This window comes from Leiobunum rupestre, chromosome 1 (assembly GCF_980474605.1).
Source record: "Leiobunum rupestre chromosome 1, qqLeiRupe1.1.hap1, whole genome shotgun sequence".
Taxonomy (NCBI): domain Eukaryota; kingdom Metazoa; phylum Arthropoda; class Arachnida; order Opiliones; family Sclerosomatidae; genus Leiobunum; species Leiobunum rupestre.
This window is the reverse complement of record NC_143384.1, coordinates 17,961,184-17,973,241: the sequence shown is the minus strand read 5'-3', so window position 1 is coordinate 17,973,241 and position 12,058 is coordinate 17,961,184. Positions and strand designations below refer to the sequence as shown.

At 39.4% G+C, this 12,058-nt stretch overlaps 1 protein-coding gene across 2 annotated transcripts in view; it reads left to right on the top strand.

Moving 5' to 3' along the window:
• Positions 1–12,058, top strand: part of LOC149961229 (uncharacterized) — a 283,129-nt gene that overhangs the window by 116,134 nt on the left and 154,937 nt on the right. For both annotated transcript variants that reach the window (XM_090176103.1, XM_090176097.1), the window contains exon 2: positions 2,713–3,897. In XM_090176103.1, coding sequence (XP_090032229.1) covers positions 2,784–3,897 — 1,114 coding nt within the window. In that variant the 5' untranslated portion in view covers positions 2,713–2,783. The remainder of the gene's footprint in view (positions 1–2,712; positions 3,898–12,058) is intronic.

Sequence of the window (12,058 nt, the reverse complement as noted above, 5' to 3'; positions counted from 1 at the left end):
AATTGTGGACTTTAAACTGCTTAAAGAAGTTTAAAAAAAGGAAATAACCGCACCGCCATCTATCGGCTTTAAAAATAACTATTAGGATGGTACTTAATTTTCACAACAAAGGTAAGCTTAAGCGGACCTCATAGGTCACCGAGGTCACGCTGAGGTATGACGTCAAAGTACCATCTTCGTCTAACTGCGCATATGTCAGATGTTATTGAATCTCGTTTATTACATCCCAAATTTGTTATAATACAGTTTGCACTTTGTAAAGCTATATTTTTTGTGGCTCATAGTTGTTGAAAGTTGAAACCTTCCTGTTGCCTAGGCAACGTAGTCCAGATACAAGAGATTCTAGTAGCCGGAATTTTCGAACTAAAATGCCAGAAATTAATTGAGGAAATTGCCCGTGCACGGGCCTTTGTAATAACGTAGGCTATACTAGGGAAATGTTCGACATATCATTTTCGCTCGAGACCAAGGTCTATCGAATATTAATTCACTCACTTAATGAAAACTGATGTTTATTTCGGTGAAATAATTACAATTTTCTGTAATTGAATATAAAATCGACTATTATAAACATTCACTGCGTTTGTTAAGGTACTTAATTAAAAATTTAGACCAAAAATGCGTTTTAACTCGTATTTATCACCAGCAACCGTTGCCTACCTGATTATTAAGGCCTGTGCACGTCTCCCGGCGACCTTTTGATTCACGGAAGCTGACTCTCTGAACCTGACCTTGTAAGAGGTTTTCTGAAAGTTCGACTTAACTTTTTCCAATGAGACAAAACACAATTTATATTAAAACCATTTAAATTATTGAATTATGTGTCCTCACCTTACCAAATTGTGTAAATTAAACGTCTTTAAAGGGAATATAACCTGAAAAGCAATCTTTATGGAAGACCCCTTCAATTTTTAAAATTATCCTGTACAGTGGCGCCAAACATTTTTAAAGCCAAAGGCATGAGTGGCCAGAGCTGCAAACGTTGGTGTTCCACACCAAATACCTGAGGTTATATTCCCTTTAAATAAACTGAAAACTACATTCCAAATTGGTTATAAAGCAACAGTTTGTGCTTTGCAACGCCATATTTCATTGTCGATCTTGACTCTTGAGAGTTGAAACCTTGCTATTGCCCAGGCAACGGTTCAAGATACGAGAGAGCCTAGTGGCCAGAATTATAAACTCTAAAATGTCCGAAATTAAACAGGCCTTTGTATAAACGTAGGCAACCCATCAAACTAACAAAAAGATAAAACTAAATACATACGAAGTTTAAAGCTCCTTTAGGTTACTTGGTTGGCTTAAAAGTACGTCAAACGTCTAATTAAGGATCTCATAAGCCGAAACGTAAGCCAGGACTAATTGGTCTCTCTCTGACAAGCTCTTGGTTTGAAATAGTATGAAAAGTAAACACTACTTAATTAAGATATTTAGTAAATATTCGACGATAAAACTACTTTTACTCGGAAAAATACAAATATATCATTAAAGTCTTAAACAATTTATAAATCGATTCAACGTTTGCTGATTGAGAAGATACTGTGTTTCTTGGTCTAAGCTTTCATAGAGTAAACGCCATTAGAGGTCGTCATTTAAATACACCAAGTCTCAGGCCCGACAAGAGAGGGGGGGAAGCCGGTACAAATTACCGGGGCCCGTGCAGCCTAGGGGCCCGGGTCACAACAAACGAGGTATACTTTTTCTGGGTTTCTCTCCGAAAAAGTAAAGATATCTCTAGTAGTAACGGCTCTCTTGGGGCCCGGAAGTGCCGGAACTTATATTTTCCCGGGGCCCGGGCCCGCTCTCGGCGGCCCTGCCAAGTCTTACCAGTCTGAAACATAATTTTTTTTTAAATGTCCCAAAACATGTAATTTTACGAAAAAAACTATATCAATCAGCGTAAATAACTTTTTGTTAATAATTTGTTCATAAAAATATTGCAAGAAGTGGTTTTTGTATTAAAACCGTAAGTATGAATTTCTTTCCCGCCGAAAAGTGTAAATAGCGCCATCTAGTAAAAATAAAAACATTAAAATCGTACCTCCAGTGGCTTCGCTCTAAATTGTTGGTTTTTCTGTACGCAATTTGTGAATCGGTTTAAAGGAATTATTAGAGATCCTGCTAGTCGCTGCGCTTATAGAGATATGAAACTCTCACGAAAACGCGTCAAGAAAAATTCAAGCATCAGCGCTGACGCTCGGCCAGGTGAAAACCCATTTTTCGCTTATGGCACCGCAATAGTCGAGGGGCGCCACCGTCGGCAAGAAATAGAGGGTCGCGGGGGGTATTGGGAGTTTCATATCTCTATCATCTATGCGAGATATTATGGATCAATATTATTAAACCAATTATAACCTGAAATTAAAAATTAAGTGTTTTTTAAGACATATAAGTCTAAGATAATAAAATGGACACTGGACAATTATGATGCTATAAATAATTTGTTTTAATGTTGTTCTTTGTCTGTATGGCGAATTGGATTGGAGGAAATACTTGAATAACAAAATAATTGTGCCCTCTACACACGAGCTATGCTTTTGTAGAAGGGCAAGTGTACTGGTGAAAATAAAAAGTAATTAGTGAAATGTAATACAAATTAGGTGCACACAATAAACTATTTGATTTGATTTTGATTTGATAAGCACGGGATCTCTGGAATTATGTTTCGTAGGTAAATACTTTTTGAAACTTATTTCTTTTCTACATTTTCAGTTTCCAATTACTATCGCACGGCGAAGAAGACGACATAAAGGCCACCGAAACATAGACACGTCCCCAGCGTCATGAGTACCGTCAAATCGTCGCCATTCTCGAGCAGAACTAAATCGTTGAGGGAACGGTTTGGTTCGAAACGAAGCTACTCAGAATCGTTCAAGGACCCTCCGGTGAGCGCGTCGGAACCGCCGGGAATGATGGGTTCCCCGGACTTGTCCAGCCACCGGCCCACCTTCCCCAGTCTGCCCGCGCAAAGAATCGCCGCCAGCACCGGACAGTTGCGCTACTCGCCCTTGCAAGCCGACGACTTCAACCCGTACGCGGCGTTACCCGAAGAGACTTACTGCAGCGCCCTGGACATCAACAGCCAAGAAGGTGACCCGAGATTCCCTTGGCAACGCGACGCGGCCATCCAGTGCGACATGTCCTCCGAAGAGGCTTCCTCTTACACCACGGCCAGTACCAACCGAGGTCCCTCTCCGGACTATCGCTCGTCGACGGTCGAAGGGCTGCTGGCTCCCAGCAAGCAGAGCCCTTCCAGGAGCCGATGGGGCAGCGAGGCCCAAGGCTCGTCTCCCAAAAAGGAATCGCCCAAGAGACGCTCCATGTTGCAAAGGGCCATGTCCTTGGAACGGGGCCGCTCCAAGGGCGGTTTGAAACATCAAGCTTCGTTGGACGAAAGCAGGGAGGCGGGCCAGAAGCAGCTGTACGTCCCTCACCACATCCAGACGCTGACGCCCAGTTTGGAATCGCAGGGCTCCGTCGAGAGTTCTTCGCCGACGTCGAAGGACAGTTTGCACAGCTTCCAGAGTAACGTCAGCGGACCGATCACGAGCGTTCACTCCAGTTCCAACACCAGCGTTCACAGCGTGACGTCATCCAGTAGTACTACGCCTAGCGTGACCCCACCCCAGTCCCCGCCCACTTCCGGCGCTTGTTCGAGGAAACCCAGTACGAGTGAACGAAAGAAATTGTGCTTCCTGAGAAAACACACCAACTCTGCCCCGGATTCTTTCGAGGACGCCACCACGCCCACACCAGAGCGGCCCACGCCCCAGGCCAACAATTACTTCAACTTCGAATGCATGCAAAGACTTCTGGACTTGTCCATGAAAGCCACTGGCTCCCAAACGGGCACTCTGGTGGAAAACAGGAATTTCTTACTCAACATACCTACTCAGGGTGAGTTTGATCTACTAATTACTTTCTTACCGTTACTAAGCAAAATAAAATACATCGTGAAGACAAGTTCTTTTTATGAACAGGTCAGCGTACTCCCTTATTTCTGACATTAAACGAAATGCAACCCGTTCGCCACAGCCTAAAATATCCTTGTCTCTCATCGCGCCATCTAACGACCGCTAACGATAGTAACAAGATTATGGCACGAACATTACAATATCCTTAATAATGCACTACGATCTATAGAATATTAAGAATTTATTAGATTATATAATTTCTGTTTAAAATTTTTAGATTTGTTAATTTTACGGAAACATTTAGGAAGTCGGAAAAATAAAAAATTGGAACATATAACTTTTTAAGGGTATTTATTCGAGACTAGTCTAGAGGTTTAGATTTACTCTTGGATTAGGAAAAAATTCCACAAAATTTAAATTTGCGAATCATATTATGAAAACCTTTTTTTTTTTCGGGAAAAATACTGAAAATTTTCCGGAAAAAAGGCCCCGGTAATTTTCGGAAACTTTTCCGACTTACAACTCTAAAAATTTGGATTTTATTAGAAATAATTATAAAGACAAAATAAATTAATTGGTAGCATAAAATAATTGGTTTTATATAATTTATTATGAGTAGTTTGGGTTTCCTGTATAGATGGCGCAAAATAACACATGTATATTTCCCCCACTGTCTGTAACTGACTAACGAGTTGCGAAAAAACACTCGGGAGTTCCCTGACCTGTCCATGAAGAGATTTTGGTGGAGGTTATAAATCACAGATACTATTTGCAATTAAAATTATTTTTCTATAAGAAACTAGAAACGGTGATATAAGCGATTAATGTTATTTTTTCATGATATCATAGAAAATGTATTTATTTATCAAAGAAAAATTTGTTGTGACAAATATTTAAAATGTTGGATTATCCCAAATATCGGCGATACAGAAGCAAATCAAACTAATAGTTTGTAGAATTTTTCAAGATCTATATTATTTGTAATTATTGTGAAGATAGATTCAATAGTTTAACTGTTATTTTGTCCGATAAAATGTATTTTTTATTGTATCAATATAAGGGGGTCGAAACATTATTTTTTCACCATTACGTGACAAATCAATTTGGTCAATGGAAAGTTTTTGTTTCTTCAACAAATTAAGATTATTTTTACGAATGTAAAAAATTTAACAATTCAAAATTAATTTACTTTTCTTTCTGAAAAGATATCTTGGTAACACTTTTCAATCAATTGCCATGGAAAGTTACTGGTGAATCAGATATAATTATTATAAAGTAAGATGTTAAAGGGCTTATGAACGAAGTAAAAATATTACGCGCAATGGCTGGTTTTTAACGTAACTTGCGCTTCTGCTTAACCTGGGGGCGGAAATGTTAAATTCGTTGATCCATCGTTGGAATATTTATCTTCACCAGCAAATTTAATTAATTAATCCGGCAGATAATTAATAGAAAACCGTTTAAATATTTTAACTATATTAATTTCCAAACGGAACCGACAACCTAACTCAATTGAGCTAACTGTTTGGTTATAAATACAATAAATAAAAAACTATTTAGTTTATGCCAATCAAAAGAGTATAATTAAACGACGACATTTCAGAGCATATCCGCAAAAATTCCAATATTGTAAAGGTTTCAGCAACGAGGATTAACTAATTACCTAAACCAAATAATTTGCATAAGCATCCATTTATGAATAAACATATTAATATCATTATTGTTATTATTATTATTATTATTATTATTATTATTATTATTATTATTATTATTATTATTATTATAATTAATGTAAAATTTAACTTACAATTGTTAGTTTTTCATTTATCATTTAGGTTTTATTTTCTCAAAGAAATTATATGAGAAGTATTAGATTTAAATATTTCTTTCAAATTCAAAATTCAGCCAACTTAAGGGTTTGTGTCACCAACAAAGGTTGGAATATTGTGCATTCTATTGGTAAAACTGGTAAATAGTGGTAAATACAGTAAATAATGATAAATATGGTAAATAGTGGTATATAATGGTTAATAACGGTAAATATGTTAAATAGTGGTATATAATGGTTAATAATGGTAATATGTTAAATAGTTGTATATAATGGTTAATAATGGTAAATATGTTAAATAGTGGTAAATATGTTAAATAGTGGTGTATAATGGTTAATAATGGTAAATAACCGTAAATATGGTAATTAACCGTAAATGTGGTATAAAATGGTTAATAATGGTAAATAACCGTAAATATGGTAAATAACCGTAAATGTGGTATATAATGGTTAATAATGGTAAATAACCGTAAATATGGTAAATAACCTTAAATATGGTAAATAACCGTAAATATGGTAAATAACCGTAAATATGGTAAATAACCGTAAATATGGAAAATAATGGTAAATTGTGGTATATAACCGTAAACAGATATACATGTATTTCAGCCGTAAATAATGGTTTATATTGTATAATAATATGTGAAATCAAGAAAATCATTCAGGCGGATGGCTATTAACCCATATGGACCTGTTATACTGTAAATAATCCTTGAAAATATGTTATTTACCATAATCTACCATTATTTACCACTATCTACCATTATTTACCATCATCTACGATTATTTACCATCATCTACGATTATTTACCATCATCTACGATTATTTACCATCATCTACCATTATTCACCTCATCTACCATTAATCACCATCATCTTCGATTATTCACCATCATCTACCATTATTCACCATCTACCATTATTCACCATCTACCATTATTCACCATCATCTACCATTATTCACCATCATCTACCACTATTTACCATCATCTACCATTATTTACCATCATCTACGATTATTTACCATCATCTACCATTATTTACCATCATCTACGATTATTTACCATCATCTACGATTATTTACCATCATCTACGATTATTTACCATCATCTACCATTATTTACCATCATCTACGATTATTTACCATCATCTACGATTATTTACCATCATCTACGATTATTTACCATCATCTACGATTATTTACCATCATCTACGATTATTTACCATCATCTATCATTATTTACCATCATCTACCATTATTTACCATCATCTACGATTATTTACCATCATCTACGATTATTTACCATCATCTACGATTATTTACCATCATCTACGATTATTTACCATCATCTATCATTATTTACCATCATCTACCATTATTTACCATCATCTACCATTATTTACCATCATCTACGATTATTTACCATCATCTACGATTATTTACCATCATCTACGATTATTTACCATCATCTACCATTATTTACCATCATCTACGTTATTTACCATCGGAATAACCGGATCAGTTGCGTAGAAGGGAGTTGGCAAGCCCGTCATGCAAAGCGAGCCAACAGCTCCCAACACTGCGAATATTACCGTTAACCTCAACAAGCCTTTATAGGAAGGGGAAACCGAAGAACTCGTAGGAAAAACCCTTAACCTAGTCTAGCCTAGCTGATTATTATTACATCACGGCTTGGAGGGAAATTAACACGAGCCTGCGAATTGAGATGTTTAATTTTCATGATCTAAATATAAAGACTGTGTTATCAACTTCTGTTAAAAGTTAATAGATCAAATGACAACACTGACGTCGACAATTTTACTAGCTACTCGATTTCAAAATTCTATACCATTTTAATTACAACTTCTCTCAAGAAACTTAGACAACAATGATGCGATACGAGGTTTATACAATGAAGATGCTTTAATTAAAATTTTGCGGAAAACACGGATTTGATAACAAGATCCTTTTGCCTTTAGCCCCCAGGGAGACCCCCTCTCCTCCCCCAAAACAAGGCTCTTAAAAATCCTTATCGAAAATTAGGACAAGCCTCAAGGGAAAGACAGCTCTCAAAATATACAAATGCTAATAAATAGCAATCTCAGCAAAGCCTGCAAGACGATCATCTCTAAGACCAATTAAATAGTAGAAGGATTTAGATGAGGACAGCCGCGACTTGATAATGGCGTCGTTTACCTAATTGATTAAAGGACATTAATGAGCGCCCCCTTGTTCCTATCTTTCTTCAAACAAGCCCTTTCGGTGATTAAGCTAACCGGGAAAAGGCGCCGTTTTAAGTCGGGGCAGGGTTAGTCGACTTGAGAGGGTTGCATTAACGGAGCTTTCGGATGAGAGTCTGAATTAACGTTGCGTGAGACTTCGCTGAGAGTCTGAATTAACGTTGCGTGAGAGTTCGCTGAGAGTCTGAATTAACGTTGCGTGAGAGATCGCTGAGAGTCTGAATTAACGTTGCGTGAGAGTTCGCTGAAAGTCTGAATTAACGTTGCGTGAGAGTTCGCTGAGAGTCTGAATTAACGTTGCGTGAGAGTTCGCTGAGAGTCTGTATTAACGTTGCGTGAGAGTTCGGTGAGAGTCTGTATTAACGTTGCGTGAGAGTTCGCTGAGAGTCTGAATTAACGTTGCGTGAGAATTCGCTGAGAGTCTGTATTAACGTTGCGTGAGAGTTCGCTGAGAGTCTGAATTAACGTTGCGTGAGAGTTCGCTGAGAGTCTGAATTAACGTTGCGTGAGAGTTCGCTGAGAGTCTCTATTAACGTTGCGTGAGAGTTCGGTGAGAGTCTGTATTAACGTTGCGTGGGAGTTCGCTGAGAGTCTGAATTAACGTTGCGTGAGAATTCGCTGAGAGTCTGTATTAACGTTGCGTGAGAGTTCGGTGAGAGTCTGTATTAACGTTGCGTGAGAGTTCGGTGAGAGTCTGTATTAACGTTGCGTGAGAGTTCGGTGATAGTCTGTATTAACGTTGCGTGAGAGTTCGCTGAGAGTCTGTATTAACGTTGCGTGAGAGTTCGGTGAGAGTCTGTATTAACGTTGCGTGAGAGTTCGCTGAGAGTCTAAATTAACGTTGCGTGAGAGTTCGCTGAGAGTCTGTATTAACGTTGCGTGAGAGTTCGCTGAGAGTCTAAATTAACGTTGCGTGAGAGTTCGCTGAGAGTCTGTATTAACGTTGCGTGAGAGTTCGCTGAGAGTCTAAATTAACGTTGCGTGAGAGTTCGCTGAGAGTCTGTATTAACATTGCGTGAAAGTTCGCTGAGAGTCTGAATTAACGTTGCGTGAGAGTTCGCTGAGAGTCTGAATTAACGTTGCGTGAGAGTTCGCTGAGAGTCTGAATTAACGTTGCGTGAGAGTTCGCTGAAAGTCTGAATTAACGTTGCGTGAGAGTTCGCTGAGAGTCTGAATTAACGTTGCGTGAGAGATCGCTGAGAGTCTGAATTAACGTTGCGTGAGAGTTCGCTGAGAGTCTGAATTAACGTTGCGTGAGAGTTCGCTGAGAGTCTGTATTAAAGTTGCGTGAGAGTTCGCTGAGAGTCTGAATTAACGTTGCGTGAGAGTTCGCTGAGAGTCTGAATTAACGTTGCGTGAGAGTTCGCTGAGAGTCTGAATTAACGTTGCGTGAGAGTTCGCTGAGAGTCTATATTAACGTTGCGTGAGAGTTCGGTGAGAGTCTGTATTAACGTTGCGTGAGAGTTCGCTGAGAGTCTGAATTAACGTTGCGTGAGAATTCTCTGAGAGTCTGTATTAACGTTGCGTGAGAGTCCGGTGAGAGTCTGTATTAACGTTGCGTGAGAGTTCGCTGAGAGTCTGAATTAACGTTGCGTGAGAGTTGGCTGAGAGTCTGTATTAACGTTGCGTGAGAGTTCGCTGAGAGTCTGAATTAACGTTGCGTGAGAGTTGGCTGAGAGTCTGTATTAACGTTGCGTGAGAGGCAAAACTACTTAGCTGGGTGAGAGATGTCTGTGAGATTCGTTAGGTGATACTGGACGGAAATGCTTAGTAATATATAACAACGCTACGGGACAGTTATTTTAGAAGCCGCGCAAGGTTCGCTGAGAGTCTGTATTAACGTTACGTGAGAGTTCGGTGAGAGTCTGTATTAACGTTGCGTGAGAGTTCGCTGAGAGTCTGTATTAACGTTGCGTGAGAGTTCGGTGAGAGTCTGTATTAACGTTGCGTGAGAGTTCGCTGAGAGTCTGTATTAACGTTGCGTGAGAGTTCGGTGAGAGTCTGTATTAACGTTGCGTGAGAGTTCGCTGAGAGTCGGTATTAACATTGCGTGAGAGTTCGCTGAGAGTCTGAATTAACGTTGCGTGAGAGTTCGCTGAGAGTCTGTATTAACATTGCGTGAAAGTTCGCTGAGAGTCTAAATTAACGTTGCGTGAGAGTTCGCTGAGAGTCTGTATTAACGTTGCGTGAGAGTTCGGTGAGAGTCTGTATTAACGTTGCGTGAGAGTTCGGTGAGAGTCTGTATTAACGTTGCGTGAGAGTTCGCTGAGAGTCTGTATTAACGTTGCGTGAGAGTTCGGTGAGAGTCTGTATTAACGTTGCGTGAGAGTTCGCTGAGAGTCTGTATTAACATTGCGTGAAAGTTCGCTGAGAGTCTGAATTAACGTTGCGTGAGAGTTCGGTGAGAGTCTGTATTAACGTTGCGTGAGAGTTCGCTGAGAGTCTAAATTAACGTTGCGTGAGAGTTCGCTGAGAGTCTGTATTAACGTTGCGTGAGAGTTCGCTGAGAGTCTAAATTAACGTTGCGTGAGAGTTCGCTGAGAGTCTGTATTAACATTGCGTGAAAGTTCGCTGAGAGTCTGAATTAACGTTGCGTGAGAGTTCGCTGAGAGTCTGAATTAACGTTGCGTGAGAGTTCGCTGAGAGTCTGAATTAACGTTGCGTGAGAGTTCGCTGAAAGTCTGAATTAACGTTGCGTGAGAGTTCGCTGAGAGTCTGAATTAACGTTGCGTGAGAGATCGCTGAGAGTCTGAATTAACGTTGCGTGAGAGTTCGCTGAGAGTCTGAATTAACGTTGCGTGAGAGTTCGCTGAGAGTTTGTATTAAAGTTGCGTGAGAGTTCGCTGAGAGTCTGAATTAACGTTGCGTGAGAGTTCGCTGAGAGTCTGAATTAACGTTGCGTGAGAGTTCGCTGAGAGTCTGAATTAACGTTGCGTGAGAGTTCGCTGAGAGTCTGTATTAACGTTGCGTGAGAGTTCGGTGAGAGTCTGTATTAACGTTGCGTGAGAATTCGCTGAGAGTCTGTATTAACGTTGCGTGAAGTCCGGTGAGAGTCTGTATTAACGTTGCGTGAGAGTTCGCTGAGAGTTTGAATTAACGTTGCGTGAGAGTTGGCTGAGAGTCTGTATTAACGTTGCGTGAGAGGCAAAACTACTTAGCTGGGTGAGAGATGTCTGTGAGATTCGATAGATGATACTGGACGGAAATGCTTAGTAATATATTTCAACGCTATGAGAGAGTTATTTTAGAAGCCGCGCAAGGTTTGCTGAGATTCGTATATATACGTATATATATGTGTGTATATGTATGTATATGTACATGTATATGAATGAATATGTATATGTACATGGATATGCAAGTATATGTACATTTTTATGTATATGCATGTATATGTACATGTTTATGTAAAGTAAAGTAGAAGGACAGGTAGAGAAGGCGCTGACTTAACGTTGCGTGAGAGTTCGCTGAGAGTCTGTATTAACGTTGCGTGAGAGTTCGGTGAGAGTCTGTATTAACGTTGCGTGAGAGTTCGGTGAGAGTCTGTATTAACGTTGCGTGAGAGTTCGCTGAGAGTCTGTATTAACGTTGCGTGAGAGTTCGGTGAGAGTCTGTATTAACGTTGCGTGAGAGTTCGCTGAGAGTCTGTATTAACATTGCGTGAAAGTTCGCTGAGAGTCTGAATTAACGTTGCGTGAGAGTTCGCTGAGAGTCTGGATTAACGTTGCGTGAGAGTTCGGTGAGAGTCTGTATTAACGTTGCGTGAGATTTCGCTGAGAGTCTGTATTAACGTTGCGTGAGAGTTCGGTGAGAGTCTGTATTAACGTTGCGTGAGAGTTCGCTGAGAGTCTAAATTAACGTTGTGTGAGAGTTCGCTGAGAGTCTGTATTAACATTGCGCGAAAGTTCGCTGAGAGTCTGAATTAACGTTGCGTGAGAGTTCGCTGAGAGTCTGAATTAACGTTGCGTGAGAGTTCGCTGAGAGTCTGAATTAACGTTGCGTGAGAGTTCGCTGAGAGTCTGAATTAACGTTGCGTGAGAGTTCGCTGAGAGTCTGAATTAACGTTGCGTGAGAGTTC